This window comes from Leptosomus discolor, chromosome 1 (genome assembly GCF_034619465.1).
Source record: "Leptosomus discolor isolate bLepDis1 chromosome 1, bLepDis1.hap2, whole genome shotgun sequence".
Taxonomy (NCBI): Eukaryota; Metazoa; Chordata; class Aves; order Leptosomiformes; family Leptosomidae; genus Leptosomus; species Leptosomus discolor.
In genome coordinates this window covers 113,882,033-113,901,875 of record NC_141391.1, presented here as the reverse complement: position 1 = coordinate 113,901,875, position 19,843 = coordinate 113,882,033, and the positions used below count along the sequence as shown (strand labels likewise).

Below are 19,843 nucleotides of genomic sequence, written 5' to 3'. Positions count from 1 at the left end.
TGCAAGAGCCAGCCAAGGCCAGAGACCACACAGATCTGTTCTGGCTAAGACACAAACAGACACTATTGATGACTGAGAAGCTGAATCAGAGCCTTAACGAAAAAAAAAATTTTCTTAACCTAGCTCCTACAGTTTAGCATCTGTCATCTTTTGCAAAATAAGTGCAAAATATTACTGAATCAAAATGGAGGCACTGCATGACAAGAGTTTTTCTTTTTCTTCAATGCTTTCCAGATCTGGAAAGTTCTTTAATTGAAAACTTTGATTTCTATTTCAATTTTGCATATCTAAAAACATTTAAATTGATGTTACAATAATTGTAACTATATAGTTACTGCTCAGCTTTGCTATGCAACATTTTAAAGCATACATAACTTAAGCATGAGCATCCTTTGAAAGACTAGAGTGGATTGATAATACTCCAGCCTTGGACACCACTCATATACAATCCAGTGCTGTCCCCCAGAAAGAGCAGTTATCACAAACAGTCCTCCTCTTCCTATTTCTACTGGCAGCAGCAGTATCGATCTCTGACAAACGCACAAAGATGCATTTGGCTGTTTGGACAATATTAATTGCTTGATCTGCCATTTTTGCCTCCAGGTAGAGGACTAAATGGCAGTGTCCTGAGAGCCAACCTCCGCCTTTGAGTCTCAGCTAGATCATGGTGTAAACAGATGATCACAGTAATATATGCCTTAGTATCTTAAGTTACTCGTGACAATGCAGGCAGCTAAAATCCTGTCCAAGTTGTAAACTGGAACATAGGTAGATACAAATGGTATGGTTATCAATTTCCCAGTTCACAGAGTGTTAAACACGGCATTTGGGCTTTTTCTATTACAAGGGCAGGAGCTATTTGCAGAATTTAACTTCCTGATGTTCAAGGTTGCTTGGATATGAGGTTGGATACTGTGTCATTTCTACTTAAAATCTTCCCAATGAAGGTTAAGAAGGGGTCCTTGCCTTCAGGGAGCCAAAATTCCTAGTGTTTACACAAATTGTTAATGCTGATTTATAAACCTCTCTCTTGTGTTTACACCAAACAGCTAATAACTTGCTTGAGCTTCCTGACAATAAGAAAACCAAGAAGACTGTGATAAGAGTGAAGCTCCTGTTTCCTCTGCTCACGAATTCAAAGACTGCAGGAATTGCCCTCCTACCTCCACTTCAACAGCATGTGATAACTCTAGTACCCCAAATCAGCAGCACAGGTAATACGTAACTATCATTAAAAAACCAATATCCTGGCTCTTGATAACCAGCTGAAATTTCTCTCCTTTTACTTTGCCAAACTAGTTAACTGTAAGAATGAGAGTGACACATTTGCCTAAGAACACAATGCACATCGTGTGATGCAAGAAACAAGTATGACAAGAGTTGCTGAACTTTGGTTTAGCACAGGCACTGGAATCATTGCTACACAGCAAGTTTTGAGGGGCACAGGTGTGCTGCCAGGCAGACCATTAGCAGTTCAGAGTCAGCCAGGGCAGCTGCCCTGAGTTAGCTACAGGTGTGGCCCGTATCATAATGTCATGGTCACTGTAAAGGAGGAAGGTTTGCTGAGGAGAGGGAGTTCCTGTGGAGTTTCTTTTGATCCTGAGGACTGGTCTCCTGTTGATTCTGACTGCTGCATTGGGCTGAGTATAACTTTGTATGCCTTTGTTGGTACTGATGTTGTTTCGTTAAATCTTTTTCACTTCAACCCGTGGGTCTGGTCCCTTTTTCCCAATTCCCCTCCCTGGCTGGTGGGGGTGTTCTCAGGTGACAGAGCAACAGTTATGGTTCAGCCCTGAGTACACGCTAAATGTAGATAACAGGTAACTTTAAAAAACAGATTTTTTTGTCTTTAATGAGACTGAAAACATGGTGGACACTAAGGGTGCGTGGCTAGGGGAGAAATCCTGATCTATCAGAGCTGGATATTATAGGTAGTTCTGCTACAGAATAGATGCTGCTGCTTTCAAAATACTGTTTAGGCTTTCTGCTGGGGCAATTTCTACAGCAAATAGTATTTTCTCCTTGTTCTTAGGACAGAGATACTCCTTGTACTCCATAAGGGAAAGAAAGGACAAAATGGTTGGTGAAACAAATCATTATGGAAACTTTCACTGTAGACTATTTTGGGTGAAGTAATAAACAAAGTGCCAGTGTTCATTACATGCCATGCTGTTAGTTATCTGGCAGATGGGAAGGGGAAGCAGCACTAACACTCAGAAGCCAAGATAGGGAAGATGAGCTACAAACTGAGGATAACAGTTGAGGAGATGGTTGTGGAAATGAAGTAAGGCATCTAGAAGCTGGAAAGCTTATAAACTGTGGCTGAAAAACTTTCAAAAGAGGCCTCTAAATAAACGTTCTCACTACGTGTCTAAACAAAGCAAAATTGCTGGGCCTTAAATAATTAAGTGCTAAATGCTGGCCTAGAGGCATGGTCAGGCTAGTGATTAGTTGCCTTGGATATTTGGTGGCCTGTCCAAAAACAAGACCTGCTGATATTAAGTCAAAAACTTTCACAGCAACCTACCTGTGCTATTCAGCATTTAGAGCTACATTAGGATCAGCTGAATTAATCTTACTTTGCTTAGGATTTTTATGTGTCCGGTAAAGCTGTACAGACATGGTGTTTATGAGAACTCCTGGATGCCCCCAGAGTCTTGTTTTGCTGAGCTTGTCTGTGAGCACGCCAGCACCCTATCAAACAGTCGAGAAATTTATTCCAGCATTCATGATCACACCAGATCTGTTTCGGGAGGGTGCTGGTGTGGGTTTGGTTTTGTTTTTTTTTTTTGTGTGTGTGGGAACGCAGAGTTCACCCGGCAGCAGACACACTGACAAAAGACATCAAAGAGGCACTAAGAAAACAAACTGCGGGCGACAGCGGGCACCCCCCTCCTGCTGGAGAGGTCGGCCCCGACTGCTACTTTATTTCCTGTACTGGGGGAGCACAGCTCGCCCCGGCACCTGACCGCCAGCCCCTCCGCAGCCCCATTTTGGACGGCCGCAGGGAGGGCAGCAGCGTTCCCTCGCCTCGGGGGTGGCTCTGCCGCGGCTCAGGCTCGGCCGGCGCCCGCCCCGGCACCCCGTACCGTTTTGGGGAGAACAGCTGTTTTTACACTCTCCTCGCTATCTCACCCCTCTGCGTGCAGAAAGCTGGGGCTACAAAACCAACCCCCTCGCTCGTCCGCGCCAAGAGGAGGCAGGGAAAGCAGTTGCCCCAACACCACCTCCCTTCGGCTCCCGCAGCGACGCCCGACACCGCCGCAGCGGCGGGGAAAGAGCAGCGCGGCCGGCGGGGAGGGGCGGTGGAGGCGGCCGCCTCCCGGCCTCGGCGGCTGCCCCGGCCGGTGGGCGGCGCCGGGCGGTGAGAGGCAGGGGGCGCCTAGCCCGCCCGCCCCGGCCCCCCTCCCCCGGTGTATATAGCGGCGGCGCGGAGCGGCGCGGATCCCGCGGCGGGCAAGATGGCGGCCGCCGCCAGCACGCAACCCCCGCAGCCGCCGAAGCTGTCGCTGCTGCTGGAGCGGGACCCCTACCTGGCCCCCTTCGAGACGGACTTCCAGCGCAGGTACCGCCCCGGCCCGCCCGCCCGCCGGCGGCCTAGGCCAGCGCCGCGGGGAGGGGAGCGCCGTCTCAGCAGGGCGAGGGGCGGCGGGCGAGCAGGCGGCGACCGCCCGCCTCTGGGGGCGCCGGGGCGGGCGGGGGGAGCGGCGGGGCGGGCGGTGTCCCCTCCCCCTCCCTCCTCTCCCCTCCCCATCGCGGCGAGGGCTGTCCCTTAGCCAGCGCCGGGGCGGCTCCGCTTCCCGCGGCGGCGGCGGGGGGGACGGACCTGGCGCGGGGTTTCGCGCCGGCCCCTCCGACGGAGGCGACGCCACTGCGTGCGGAGCCGCCGGTGGGGCCTCCTGAGCCGAGTAGGGCGCGCCGCTACCGGGAGGCCTTCGCCGCGGGCCGCTCCGCCGGCGTCGCAGGCGTTGTGGGCGGCTGGGCCGTCCCCTCCTGGCCCGCCCCGTCCCGTCCCCCGCGGCCTCTCCGGCGCTTCAGGCGTCTTCTTTGCCCCCCTTGGGCCCGCCCAAAAGTGGCATGGCTTCGTACGGGGGGAGGGGGGCTGGCTCGCGAGCGGGTCTGGGCCTGGGATCGCAGGCAGGTGCGCCTCGGGGGGGGGCGGTGAGCTGGGCCGCTGCCGCTCGTAACAGTGTTTTTCAGTCTGGCTGTGGTAACCTGTAAATAAACTGCTCCTGAATCTCCTCTTTCTAGAGAATTTTCCTTTAGGTGCGTTTTTTGAGGTAGCCGTGAATCGCCAGCTCAGCTGTTCGTCAGACCTCCAATCGATAAAGCAGCAGAGTGAGCGTTAGGTTGGCTGCAGGTTTGCCGGTCTGAACATCCTTTTTCTCTTTTTCTTTTTTTTTTTTTTTTTTTTCCAATTTCCTCTCGCCGGGAACTGCGACAGCAGCCCTGTGGTCGGGACAGGCGGCAGGCCCCGGGCGAGAGCCTGCCAGCAGCGGCTGGGGCAGAGGCGACCTGCCTCCTGCAGAGCCAGCTGCCGGCCCCGAAAGGCAGCTAAAGCCTCACCGCCCGGTTGAAAACAGGAATTTGGGAGTTTTATGGTGCAACTTTACCTGTTGCATTTCACTAGTGGTCCTCTAATAATAAAAATTGTAGTACTGACCAATGCCCTATATCCCAGAAGTACAGAAAAGTCGGTGTGTGTGGGAGGAAAGAAAGAGGGAATTTGATTTTTTTTTTTTTTCCCCAAAGTGGTTGGCTTTTTTTACTTCGCTGTATTATGTGGTGCTTTTGGCTTAGCATTACCAGGTGTCCTGTTGAGTTCTGGCGGAAAATAGCGGTAAGGCTAGATCTTGTAAAATGGGATTAAGGATTGGGTAAACTACTAGGCTGATTTACAGACCATTTTCTCAAATGTTAATCTCTTAATGATAGAATAACTGTTTTAAACAATGGTTCCTGTCAAGCTTGTGGTAATGTATGCGGTGCTGTAAAACACCTAATTCTTTCAGTGGGGTGCCAGGGTGTAGGAAGTAATAAGTGGGCAGATCTGGCCCTTAATAAAACCATTTGTTAAAGCATTTGAGCTTCCCAAATGTGCCTGCCATCTAAATGGGTGCATTATGGATGACTGTTTGTGTTTCTGAGGATAGTATAGCTGTGCTGAACCCAGTGAGTTTGTGAAACTTTTGTGTACTTCTCAGGTTCAGTTCATCTTGAGCACAGAACTTCAGATGATCCTGTTTGTATCTTGTGCCTTCCTGGCTTCTGAAGCTCAGACTGGTCACTTACTGTGCAATTATTGTGGAAACGTGTATACACTTAAGTAGCTTAAAAGAATAAAGTAAGACTGTTGTGACAATCTGTGATAAACTGAATGTATTATTCTAAGCCCAAACAACAATCCTGTCATCTTTTATCCTGTGGATGGTAGAAAGTGCCAAGGAGGAAGAACATAAGCTTAGGGAAATGCCTGTTGGTGTCTCCATGCAATGCTCATCCCAGCTTCCATGAATTGTGATTCAGTCTGTATTTAGTAGCTCCAGGTGTGTTTTTAACTAGAGATCTTGTGTTAGGAGTGCCCAGGAGAAAGGAGTTTTGTAGTGTAATTGCTGCTTGTGTGAAGAACCAGTTCTCTGGGGTGTTTTGAGCCTCCACTGTGTGGGTTTTGCTTACTTTTCTCCGATTCTTGTATTGGAGGAGGTGGTGAACAACCCTGCCCAACTCTGTTCCCTATGTCCATGAAATCCTGAGCAGTGTGGAGCTTCTTCCAGGCTGAAGGATTGTGATGGATTTAACTGATCATTGTATGAAGATGGTCCACGTTTGATCCTTTGCTGTGTGTTGTGTGTCTTTCCTGGCCCCTTTTGAGATGGGAGTTAGAAATGAAAACAGCCTGACTTGAATAGTTATGTGGATTCATGCAGTTACATCATGATATGGCACTTGCATAACTAATCGTTCCAGTAAAAGTGTAAAGCAAAATAAACCTGGCAAGTTGCCTAGAAGCAGAGATGTATTTAAATGTATTTACCTTTGAAGCTCCAAGCGTATGTACAAGGTAAAGTTGCACATATTAATCTTAAATCCTACTGGCAGTAAACTCTTACGCTTCTAGAAAAGTAGAAATTATTTAAAAAGGTGACTTAAATGTTGGTCACATATTTGTGAGGCCTGTCATTAAGTAGCCCAATGGATCAGACCTATCCCATACACGGTGTAGGAAAGGCTGTGATAAAGCAATTGGGAATATGTGCTGTTAAGGAAATCTGTGTATTGGGAGTTGATCAGCTGCCATGGTGTCATTACAGGTAGGGCAGGAGGACTAATTGATAATGTATACTTGGTATTAGCAATTCATTCACTCTTGTAGAGTAGGAAAACTGGATAGAAATGATGCCACTCAACTGCTGAAAAAGTAACAATCTGTTCAATCTGTTCATTATTCCTTCTGATACTACGGTCTGGCTTTCTCTCTCTGACTTTGCTCCTGGTACTCCTCTCCAGTGGCATTTTTTGCCGCTTGAATGCTTTAAACAACGAAGATGCAGGTAGTCTCTCAGTTCAGAAGGCTGAGTTGTGCCTGACAAAGGGAACAGGAGGCAGCTGTTGTGCCTTGCACGCTGTAGTGCCAAAAGCCTTTTACTTGCTTGGATTAGGAAGCTTTGGGAAGGAACAGAAGTGAAACAGTCTTGATCAAAAACAATATGTATGGGTACTTCTGTAGCAGTCTAAATCTTTTCTTAGAGTCTGTCATGATGTTGACCTTACTTAATATTAAACAAAATAATTAAGGACTGATGGGAATTTTGTAGCTTACAGCTATCATACTGTGTATTGCCTAGAGAAATAAAAATTGGGGATTTTGACAGAGGATTAAGGATGCTTGAGAAACAAAGCTTTTTAAACATTAGCTGTGGAGATCCTATGCCTTGTGCAAAAACATACAAAAATAGTCCTCCCTTTGTCTTTCCTTAGTAACAGTATGCTCTTCTGCAGAAGGGAGGGGAGGTAGAAGACTCAGGGTCTAGACTTGGTAGTGACATCAGCAAGCTGTTGTTTCACCCTTTGGGCTTGAGTCTGCTGTTTTAGCCATAGCACCGTATTAGCATAGCCAGATTACTGCTAGTGGAAAAATTGATGACTGTTTATGCATGGCTGTTCTAGGATGCACAGTGAACTTGATCATGATGGTTTATTCTCACAGTCAAAGCAGGGCCATTTTTGGTGTGGGGTTGGGTTACCCAGGACCTTCGTGGGTTGTGCTGGGTCTCTGAGGATGTGCTTCCACAGCCTCCTTGGGCAGCCTCTCCCTGTGTTTGGCTGCCCTCATTGTGAAAATTTTTTTTTTGATACTGTAACTTTGGTTGCTGCAACTTTGTCCTTTGCCTCTGGTCTTTTTTTCCTGTGTACCTTGGAGGAGAGCCTGGCTTACGCTTTTCTTTAGGCACTCCCTCCGCACCTGTCCCTTTAGATGGCTTAAGACTGTAAGTGGACATCAGCAACCTGTGCCTCTTCAAGTTAGCGTTTTCGTCTGTAGTCTGAAGAAACCCAGCTCCCTCAGGCTCTGCCTGTGTGCCATAGGTAGTAGAAGACAGACCAGGAACAAGAAGCTGGCTTTCTACAGGGGCGTTGACTTGTCCTTCCTCCCCTGTGCCTTGGGCAGGTGCAGGCCTCTCTTGCTGGAGTTCACATCTACCTCTCCAACCCCTGCCAATCTGTGATTCTGTGCTGTGCCCCTTCACCCCCGGGAGGGTGACTATGTCTGCATGGAGCATGGCTAATACTGAGATCTTTGCACATTCTTTTGTTTTTCCTTAGTTTTAGTGGAGGGGGATATTGAAGAATAGACAGGCTTTACTTACACCAGCTGGATTTCTACAGTGTAATATAATTACACTGATTCACTTTCAGAATTGTCAGATTCGTGGTGAAATGAATCATGATATTGCCTCAAGTTCTGAAAATTTTCCTTTGGGTTTCAAGGACTGTCTCCTTTAACCTCTTGTAAAGTATAACATCCTGCTTTAGGCAGCTGCCTTTTTTCCTTTAATAAAGCCTTGAGAAGCACTGAACAAGTGCTTTGGTTGGAACAAAGTGCGTCTCTAAATAAGTGTTGCCTAAAATGTGATGCTAGGACCTACTTGAGTCTTAAGTGTGAAGTATGGGCTACCGTAGTTAAATGAGTGACTCGCGGGAAGAAAGGGACTTTGGTCACATTTTCTTCTCAGTTCTTTGTCATGTGTGTGCGTATTGTTGCAAATAGTGTTTGTGGGGAAAATAGAAATCTGTAATTTTTCCTTTCTCTGAATACCTGAATTTGATCCTGAGTTGGGGATGGGGGTATTTTATTTGGGAAGGGGAGCAATCCTTTAATGTATATCGTGAACCATTCAGCCTTGACCCAAACATACACTGTTCAGAGCTTGAAACAAGAATCTACTTAAAAAAAAAACAACCAAACACGCCCCGACCCCCCCCCCCCCCCCCAAGTGACAGTGTTTGCATAGGGTATCATTGTACTACATTGTTTGACCATCTGTGATATGTTTTCCCACAAGTATTTTGTTAACTCCCAAGTGTTATTTAGGCTAAAGACTTTGTATAATTTAGTATGTATTTTTAGTCTTTTACCTCTTAGAACATAATTGGTTCAATTAAAACCATTAATGCCTGTGGTGTAATTGCATTTTATGGAATTACAAACTGGTGTTAGAAAGTGCGGCCCATCAGAATTTTCTGCTATAGCAACATGCATGGTTTAGTATATTTTACCAGCCCCTGCAACTGCCTCTGTAATCTATGGACTATGTAGTGACAGTGAAAGCTGTTTTTTTTTTTTTGAATATTCAATCTGTAGAGTAAATAAGTAAAAATGTACCACTACACATGTTCAGTTGATGAGGTTTAACTTGATGAAAGAGTCAAACAGGACACTGATTTGTTCAGCTAGACAAAATACTGGCCATAATCCTTGGACACAGGTATGGCTTGAGAGAGAGGGAGGGAGGGTCCCATTTCTGCTGGTTTGTGGTAAGTTTTTGGTTGGGAAGACTGAAACACCTACTTAGTGCCTTTAGTAGCTGGATCAATTAACAAGATGTCTGTCACCTGGTTCATATATTTCTAGTAGGGTTCTTTAGACCTCTGCACTCTTACAAAAGGGAAATACTTGCCATCTACCTAATCTCAGATTACTGCTGTTTTATGACTGTTCTGTCCTGGTTTTCTGTATGAAGAGGTGCATGGTAGTGGGTACTTGACTGAGGTATTGAAAATGAAAAGATGTGGAATTTGGTTTGATAGGACTGAGTAGGGGGGCAGCTGTTGAGGGTCTAGCAAGTTTGGGAATGGAAGTTGAAGAGTGGTCCAGGTGGAATTCTAGTTTTAGGTGATAGTGAGGAGACGGGAATGGCTGGAGTGAGATCTGTCACAGAATTAACACAACTACTGTGTATCATCTGTGTTGGGAGCCTTGATGCAAACTTAGACAAGTTGGGTTTGCCTTTTCTGTTTTGTGTCGTATAGGCTGCTGTATTGCGTTCGAAACAAAATGTTCACAAACCCCATAATTTCATACATTGCTGTCTTCTTTCTTTTTTTCTTTGGTGGCATCTCGTAAGTTCCGTCAACTTCTACTGAACTAGTCGGATTCCAGAGCCCTCTAGAAATCAATGCCTGTCACTTTAACGGTATCTATACTGCTGCGTTACGGTAGTCTTCAGAGTGCTCTTGTGCATAAGAATTACCAACCCTGAGAAGAAGCACAGCTGACTGCATTGCTGATGACCTTAAGCCTATGAGGAAATAGCTACATAGGCCAGTGTACTTCTAATATATGCATATCTGCTTGTAGTCCTCATCAAAAGATTCAAGTTGACCATTGCCTTAATAGCTGCTGGTTTCACAAAAGGCATGAAAGGATTAGGATGTAAGTATTGCATTTTGTTAGCAAGGCAGTTGCCTCTGTTTATGAATTAAAACTGAGTACTTTCTGGAAAACCGAGTGGAGGCCCCCTCAGCTCTGTTAGGTAGCATTAGCATGTCTGAGGACATTGGATGGCTTCTGAGAATTTGCCCAGAATTTTAAAACAATAGATTATGTGACTAGGAATCTTATTACTGTCTCACTGTAATAGGGAAGAAAAGCTATGTCTTCCCAACTACTTTAAATTCAAGTATTTATGCATGTTTCTTTATTACTTTCAGGCTGTAAAGCCAGCATTCTTACTATGGAGGACTTTCTTCAGTTGACATCCATTGACATCCTATCTCATGAAGATGCTTTTCTCCCCCTTTTCAATTTCAGTAGTTATGTATACACACTTCTCTTTCCTGTCTCCCTATTGCCTTCTGTTTACTCTCACTATGCCTTTTAATCCTAGCTGCTCCTTCATCTTCTGTCTTCCACAAAAGAAGCTTCTTTTCACTTGTGCAGTGTCAGAGATCTAAAACCTCTCACTCATGCTTCAATTTACTTTGTACTTCTGAAACTTTGCTTCATACAGTTACTCATTAGCTTAAAAAGAAAATAATGTCTTAAGGCAATGTGTGAAGTACAACAAGATCAGGTTTTTGTATTTAAAATGTTTAAAACATGAATTTTCTTCTGAAAAAAAAATCTACCCCAAAAAAAAGTTTTTAGCTGTAATATGTCTGCCTGTTCCCCAAGTATCTGACAATTTATTTGACATTTTTATAGCACCTTATGTTAACAAGTTGAAGGCCATTGTTAGTGATGATTCCTGGCCATGCTGCAAAGAATAGGCCTCCAAGCTGCTTAGAACAACAGTCTGCTTTGGGTCATGTTGCTGTTGGAAGCATCTTACCAATGAATGTTATCTGGACGTAATTTGTGATTAAATTCTAGTGTAGGCCCTTGATCTCTCAGAATAGATGTCTGAAGGGCTGCCTAATGACCCAGGTCAGCTAGTTCACTTATGTGAGCATCTTGAAACTGTTCCATTAAGCTGGATATTTCTAATGCTAAATTTATTTTAACCTAGTCTCATGGTACAGTTAAAGAAAAAGGAAATGAGCCTTACTGATAGTTTCTTTAATCATGCGAGCTCTGATTCTGTTAATTGATGCTACTTGAAGGCAGTAGTATCTCTAATGCTTTCTATTTGATACCCTCCTTTTTTTTCTTTGGAGCTGTTTGCTCAGGCATAGTATACTTCTGGTTCTGATTCCCTTGTATCCTTGCTGTTCTGGTGTGCTGTGTTGCCTGGCTTTGTGTTAGCATATCTGCTCTTGTGCTTAGTGTTAGAGAGAGGAAATAATTTCACAGTGGGACATGAAGTTCCATTAAGGGTGGACCTACTCTCTCCAAAGTAGGAGTACCACTGCTAAAAGGTTATCCTAAGTTCAAAAAAATCTAGCCCAGATCTGCAAAGGGAATTGAGCAATGCTCTGTCACACAAAATTAACTTTTAAGTATATAGTTCATGGAATAGAATATGTGAGTTTCAGCCCTTGTTAAGTGAACTAGTCTTGCATTCATTGAGTGATTTGTCTCCATTTGTGTGTTCCACAGTCCTTAAAGGGAGGTTGGGATCTGGGTCCGCCCACTTCCAAGTGGTGCTGGTATGAGACACCAAAGTAAAGATGATGTCCTTTATGGCAGGTGTAGAAAACTGGAGAAATCCTGCTAAAGTAATACTTTAGGAGAGTGTGGACTTCAAGTTTATCAGTTATCTTTAATTCCTCCCACTCAAACCCAAAACTTCTTTTGGTGAAGAAAGGCTTGTAGGAATGTGGATGAGCTGACACACACACAAGCAGACTTCACTGATCTTGAAGGCTGGTTAAATACCATTGCAAAGATGTGTGCCTGGAAGAGACTTCTTTTGTATTTCTCGATGATGTTTAGGGTCTGCTCTTCACTTGCACTCCTTCTCTTTTTTCAAAAGAGCTGGCAGAGAGAAAGCTCTTTAGGAGACAAGTGGAAAATAAATTTTTAGTGCTGATTAAAAATAGATGTAGGTAGTTTATTACAGTTAGTGTGGGGATCTTTTTGGGGCGAAGCAATGTGTTAGGTGGTTGTTAAACTCTGCCAGCTGTGTGCATGGGGTCAGACTTGTGTTTTGAGGGTGCTTTCTTTTTCCTGGTGAGTCACTGATAGGCAGGCTGCATGCATGTGCAGGATGTGTGCCTCCAGGCATTCCCTGTAGTCATATGTGAACTTGATGTTGTCATCAGATCTAAGTTTTTGGATGTATAAGCGTTTGATGTGATACTTCGGAGGAAAGGCAGGAGGGCCAGGGGGAGTATTCTAAAAGACTCCTATTAAAATCATACCGAGTTACTGTATGTTTTAGATGGAAATATGCTGCATTGCCACAACTGTTTGGAAATTGCCGATCTAGAATGAAATCATTGCATAAACATAGGAGTCAGCAGCTCATTTTAGCAGCTTTAGGGGGCATCCCAATTGTACTGTACCTGCTATCGTAGCAAAAAAAGAAGTTTTATAAATTCTGCTGTATGTGCCAGGCTTAAGCAGATACCTTGGGTATTTTACACTGTCCAAAATGCCCTTGGACATCCCTGTTTATGCAGGTAAGTCTTACTGTTAACATCATTGTTTCAATCCTGTTGTGGTAGATATCCACAGTATAAATATTCCTGGTTTGACAGGGATTGGTAAGCCATAAGGTTATTAATGCTTTCCATCCTAAGACTTATGCAGCTCATTTTGGAATTAAGAATCTTTGATTGCTTTCACCAGGATTTAGTTTGTCCCGCATAAACAGTTCTTCCTGTTTGCCACTCCTAGGAAATTGTTAAAGTTTAATAGAAATATGAAGTGTTGTGTACTGCTTTGGTGTGCCAGCTTTTTTGAGAAAATTGGGACAGCGTGCTCATTGTAAGTGCTTGCACAATAGCTTTGTATTGTTACACAAACAGTGGCAATGACTCCACGTAGAAGCATTTGTGAAATAGTAGATGTGATGGTTTGGGACAGGAGCTGGTGCAGGGGCTCTCTAGAGTTTAGAGCTAAAATCCACCTTTTTTGAGAAATAGAAATTAGAGATGACCACTGAAAGTATCACAATCTATATACTTTGTACATAAAGGTAAGAACTTATGGCAAATAAATACTTTTGTCAGTTCTCAAATCCTTCCTGAGTTTGTGTTTTGATTGGACTTGTCATCTGATGTTACCTCCTCTCTGTCCCACCCTTCTGCAATTGCCTTCCTCACCTGCCTAAAACCCTTAACATCCCTAGGAGAAATGGAGAAAAATGCCTCCTTCATAAGAAAGGAGGGAACAGAGCTGAAAAAAGACATGGTTTACAACTTCAGGGTCTGTTTAGACTACGGTTTTTTTGTTTGTTTTTTGTTTTTTTGTGAGTATGGTAAGGTGGCAGAAAACAAGGTAAAACTTCTGCATGCTGAATGAGCCAGGTGACTCAAGTCTACTGTGTGAACAAACAAATCCTCCCTCTCAGTTGACATGAACTCCCAAGCTTTAATTTAATCTTTGGAAAAGCTTGTGGATTATCATATCTTTCAAGTTCAATAGATGGATATTGTTTGTATTAAAATATTTCCGTTTTCAGGAGTAAACACTATGTGTCCAGTGCTGCCAGTGGCATGGGCTCTATGAACATGTGTGATTTTTCCAGTGAAGCCTAGTCTGTTGGAAAAGGTTTTTCATTTGCCTTTCTTTCAATAGGGATCAGAGGTGTTCTATAAATTTTTCATTCTCACTTAGAGGAAGTGATTTAGAAAAATACTGATTAAAAAACCAATACTGGTGTAGCAATAACTAAATTTTTCATCTTGCAAGTAGTATGGTAGCTGTACTATCTTCTCCCTTTGGTCCAGTCCTTGGGAGGCTAAATAGTTGTATCTGCTTGCCCCCATTTTTTTCAGTTAGGGTGCTCTTTGTCCTTGTGCTGCCTTTTTTGTTCAGCTTTGGGCTACTTTCTTGCCATTGGCTAGTAGGTACTTGTGCAGTACTGAAGTAATTTCAGCGTGTAGCACCAGTAGAAAAATAGTCTTCTCATTGACAAACTGCAAAGAGATGGGAGAGAGACTGCAGCAAAGCGTAAACATTTAGGTTAGCTGCTTTGGTCTGTATGCGTTGTCTAAGCAGTTTTTTCCCTTTCTTTGAGAAAGCAAATCAAAATAGGTGTTACTGTCTGTCTTGTCAGGCACTAAGGGAGAAAGCCTAAAGTGATAAAGGGCTTTAAAAATAAGCGGTTAAGGTAGCAGTTTGATACTGGTGACAGTATCAGAAAGGTTTGTGTTTTTCCTTTTTCCTTCTTGCCCCCTCAATAAATGGGGGGGTGGTGGGGTGTGTGTGTGTGTGTGGATCCCTGAAGCTTTTGAAAGAAGGGCCTGGGCTGTGTGGAATGTCACTTGATCTGCAGGTAGCTGTTTGTTTGTGCAAAATTCAAGGTAGGTAGTTGTATCTTACCTTTCAGTGGTGTAAAGTTTTTGATTTGAGTATGAAAGCTAGCTTTTCCTTTGCTGTACAGCTCGCTTTATAGCTTTTGTGGAAAATACATTAAAAATATCTTTATTAATTGCATTTTATGTACTTAATGCACAAGTGTATATACACATGCAGAGCTTTTCTGGGGACATTTCTAGCTAACATGTGTATATATCCAGCCTCCATTAGGGTTCATTGGCAGGTTTAACTATGGCTTATGGAATTCACTGACTTATTCTATGGAATTTTTGATGTGAGTTTTCTAATAAGAGTGAGTTCTTTGATGCTTAATTTTGTAAGTACCTGAAAGGTTTTTTCAAAATATTGTTGCTTTATTTTAATCCTATTTACAGCAATTGGAAAGTATTTAAGAAAAAAAAATCAGGCTCCTAAGTCTCTTTTAAAATAGCAGTAAACAGATTTTTAATACTAATGCTATTGCAGTGTAATTTGAATGTGATTATAGTGATTAGGTCTTTCAGACAGAAAATTATAAATAACACTTGTTAGCATTTAGATTTATTTGCCAAATTTCTTTGGATTTTCTTTGTATCATAAAAAAATTCTGCACAGAACATCTTTTTCTAGCTGCTACTTACTTGTTATCCTAAAATAAATGTATGAGTTCATGAATGCGATTACTTGTTACTTCACTTAAACGCTAAATTAACGTAAATTAAAAAGACCTCAAAACTGAAGACTACCCCTTCATCATCCTCCCCTGCTGTCAGAGTTTCAGATGCCACATAATTTTGATGATATGCATATGTAGAACTTTCCTCAAAAGTTCAAGTTACTAATTCTATTAGCTGGTGTGATTTTTTTTTTTTTTTTTTTTTTTTTTTTTTTGAGGAAGAGATCTTGGATTATAATGTCAGTGTATAAAAGTGTGATACATGAAATGTGAATTTTTTTCATGTTACTAAGGTAGACCATGGAAAAAAGCTCAAGTTTGCAGAAGAAGAGCAAGACTGGGAGAGGTGAAAGATGCTAGCTACCAGATTTAATCTATGGGATGATAATGCCAGGTACTGACATTATGTGGGGAAATTTAGCTGTTACTTGTATATAAATTCCACCCTTCTATCCCCGGAATTTGCCATTAAGTGAATGCTGATTTGTAGTGTGATCTGTCTTTTCTCATATTTTAAGATATATTTTTTTCTTCCCCAAAGGCTGGTCTGAGCATGTCTTAGGGCTGAAGATGGCACCCAAGTTTCAAATCCACTTTGTCCTCACAGACCAGCACGGGGCACTCCAGCTGGTTCCCATGCACCAGCTGGCTGCTCATGCTAATGTTCGGGCTTCTTGAGCCCTGAGTATGAGGTTCAACAGAGCAGATAGGGCCTGTTCAATATCACCAGCTCCTCAAATATCTTCTGCAAGGCTTCCAGTACAGTGTGTTTCAACAGGTTTTATGTATGTATTGTTTAAACTGTTTAACTTTTCTTCAATTGGATAATAAAAATACAGGTTCCTTGATGCTGGTAAAATTCTCAATGGCAGCAGAAGGCTCAACCTATGAATCTGATTGTTCAAAAAATACACTTTTTCTTCTGAGGAAAGCAATCTGCCGCTTCTTCCGTGAACTGGTAACAGGATGAAAAAGTGGTGTTCATAGTAGAGAAGTTAACCTTGTCCTTGACACCTTTAAATTGTAGAAGGTGTCTGTAGGTTCTACAACTGATAAAATTAAGAGGAGCACAGTCAATTTGTGTATTGAGATAGATATATTTCATCTACAACTTGTGAATTTTGGGAATAATGTGAAAGGCTTTACTAAAAGTTTAGGTACCTACATAGACCTAATGATTATTCTCACTTGAAATTTAGCAAATTTGGACCTAAATAGCGCTTGGATGTCAACTATATTAGCACAGCCAATAAACCAGGAATGTTGTCACTGCACAATGACAATGACTGGATTAAAGTATCTTTGCATTCTGAATAGAATCTCTTTTGGACTATGAAGTTATTGACTGAGTATTACAAGATAGAGTGATGTCTTCGAGTGCCATTGTGTGTTTTGGCCAAGCTATTTGTTTTTTTGCCTAACAGTAATAGTGGAAACAATTACATAAAAAACACACTTTCTTTAGTACCAGAAGCAAAAGCTTCATCTGAGTTGTGGGCCTTCGAATTGCAGAACAAGTAAGGCATCACCTTCCCTAATATAAAATAATTTATTGTCATCAAAGTAGGCATCAGAGTGAGCTTTCAGCAGCAGTCATGGTTGACTTTGAGTGGTTTACAACTTAAAATGGAGGTAGCTGTAAGTGGCAATTATGTCTGTTAGGTGTCATTGTAGAACACTTTGACCATAATGACTTCTGACAGAAACATCTCCCACACCCTACAGAGGCAGGAAATGGCAAGTCTATCAAGATCTGATTCTTTTCCAGATATCCCTCTGAACAGTTTGTTTGCCCTCACATAGTGCGGATCAGTGTAGTTTGCTGAAAATCTGGTACCTGTCAGTTAATGTTGTTCAATTGTAATAGTGTTTTCTCAAAAATGCTTAGTCAGTTCTAGGATGTAGGTTGGATAATCATTGCATTACATGGCAGGGAAACCAAAAAGGGATGTATTGAAGTAGAAAATGTCCGAGGAAAGACATTGCCAGTATAGCGTATAATATTGGTGAAGTGATTGTACAGTGAATACAGTTCATAGGTGCAAGAGCATGCTTTTGATAATACAGATTGTTGCTGGTGACCACTCCAACCCAGACAAAACTTGTAGTAATGAACTCCTTGGTCTAACAGCATCTGCACTAAGGACTTTTGCAGCATTTGCTACAAGCACTTCTAATGTAAATCTGGTTTTAGAACAGTAGTCTTCGCATTTTGAAACGTAAGAGACACCTTCTAGATACGCTTGCGTAAGTCCTTTAGATGTTACTGTGACTGACTGAAGTACAAATTTTGACACCACACTTGTGCAACTTGTGGACTTTACTAAGAGGAAACAGATTGGACTTCGAGTATTTGGCTCTACTGGTTATTGTGGGTCATCAGTTTTAAAGGCTGCTCTTGGTATTGTTGACTCTTGTCAGCAGCATATGTATGTAGTTGGCTGTTAAATTGTAAAAATGCCACAGGGATTTCTTCACATACAGGTTTTCTTTAAATGCTTAATGAGGTTTGTCTAATACAAGCAACAACAGTTAGTCTGTGCCAAGGAAAGTAATGGGACAACAGTAAACTGCAGTGATTCTTGTATTTCTTTTTTGACATTTTCCAAACTAAGTCTCATCTGTCCAGTCCTTGCTTTTTCAAAACAAGGAGTGTACTGAGAAAATAAAGATCCTTTGTTGTATTGTTCCCTTATTCTGTTTTCCAGAGTTTATTTTGGTCATCTTTCCCAGGCTCTGTGGGCTGTCTGCCAGGAACTGTAAGAAATCCAGGGATTTGTCAGAGGGGAGAAGGCTTTCGGACTCTGAAACCTTTTCTGGCATTCATTCTGTCAATGTTATTCCATGATAGGTGTCAGACAACATGGTACTTACAGTCATGTCTGTTACAGTATTGAATGCAAACACAATACATACGTATTGCTGAGTTGAACAGGTATATGTTTTAGCCTTTGGCATTCTGTAAATCAAGTGCCATAGTGATGATGACTAGTTGAGAAGCAGCAGGAGAATGAAGACCAGAAATTGCTCATACTGTGATTTGGTGTTTGTGGGGATTTTTTGGTAGCATTACTCCTGGTACCTCCAGTGAGTGCTGCTAGTTGGAGCAGAATGGTAAGACAGAACTGTGTCAGAGAAACAATGGCATAAAACCTTAAAATTACTAAGTCAACTTGTTTACCACCTTCTTAGAGTGGTTGAAAGCTGACACTTTTTTCCTTCTGGCACAGAGAAATGTCAAAATGTTATTTTGGTAGCATGGCTCCAAACCCTAGCTTTGATGTTTCTGATTATGCAAAAGCACAAGTGATGGCTAGGAGAAAAATAAGGATAAGCTCTTTTTTTGTTTTGATTTGTTTTGTTGAAGGACCAGCAGTTCTTGTGGCAGAGAAACTGTGTAACAGTAAAGTAAGGAATAGATGGTACTTCATGGCTGTTTTTGGAATGTATTTCATAATTTATAATGGTGTATCTCCGTAAAATTTTTCAGATGTCTAGATGTTTTTCTTTATTTTAAACCAGAAGAGGTTTTTTTGTGGAGGTATGGGGTATTGTGGTTTGGTTTTGGGTTTTGTTTTTTTTTTTTTTTTTTTTTTTTTTTAAATATCTGTCTGTGGTGGATTAGCTTCCTGAACCTGTTTTGCTGAAGTTTTTGATTTTCAAAAGTCAATGCAAAGAAAGTACTCAGTCCCCTGCAGCTTGTAAATGACTTCTGGCCTTCCAAAGCTTTGTGCAGAATAGGCTGACCAAGACTGAGATTTCATGAACAGCTTTATTGGAGAAGATAGGAGGGAGGTGAAAAACAGTTGAAGTCAAGAGTGCTCTGGGTCTCACTGTGCTTCATCAAGGTGGGATTCCTGCTGTGTTTTTTTCTCCTACAGAAGAGAAGAGGTATTGTAGAAACCTCAAATTCAGTGGGGAGTGAGCTCTCACCTGGTAATATAAAAGTCTAATAGTCTGAGAGATGTAAACAGGCACCTAGAAAACAGTAGAGATGGCGCTAGTGTTGTACATGTGTTTTGCAATGGAGGCATCATTTGTTAGGTTAGAAGCTTTGGCTTAAGATGTTCCTTTCTCTTGCTGTTTCTACTGATGCTTTTTCATCAACTGATTCACTTGTAAGCTATGAAAGAAACGATAAGGAAATTGATGTGAAGAGAAAATTGTGGTCTTGACAGATAAACTCAGGAGAGGTTCCTTTGATATGGAATAAAGTGGGAAGTATAACTGGGGGATGTGTAGCTGCTTCTGTTCATGCAGTATGAGACACTATAGACTTGGGGGCCAAAATAAAATGAAGCTTTGAGGGCTTAAATAGCTATAAATAAGTGTCTGTAAGTCAAGTGCTTACTAACTGTTTGCCGGGCTGTACAAGGTGTGCTTTTCTTTTCTCTCTCTCTGAGTATGCTGAAACAACTTAGTGAGAAAATTGTACTCTGCTTGTTTAGTACTTCTTGATTTGTGTGCTTTGCTATATAAGCACGATGGTTTTTGTTGGCTTTATTGTTGCTTCCTCTATTCTTCAGGTATCAAGATTATGAAAATTGGATGGAGGGGGTTTACAGAGATAGGTCTTGCCTAATACAGATACATGTATGACCTTATTTGAATGACAGAGATATTTATTAAACAATCTTAAAGTTGTGTTTATTGTTGGCAAACGAGCTGATCTGTTGCAGTATAGGATGTCAGTTTTTAAGTCTAGTTTTTCAAAACTTTTACTGACTTGGAAGCCTGAATAGGTGGTGACCTGTTGAGGGTAA

At 42.3% G+C, this 19,843-nt stretch overlaps 1 protein-coding gene across 1 annotated transcript in view; it reads left to right on the top strand.

The window, feature by feature from the left end:
• Positions 1-3,461: 3,461 nt before the first annotated feature.
• Positions 3,462-19,843, top strand: part of GBE1 (1,4-alpha-glucan branching enzyme 1) — a 171,847-nt gene continuing 155,465 nt past the window's right edge. Inside the window, exon 1 of the mRNA XM_086482469.1 lies at positions 3,462-3,565. Coding sequence (XP_086338595.1) covers positions 3,462-3,565 — 104 coding nt within the window. The remainder of the gene's footprint in view (positions 3,566-19,843) is intronic.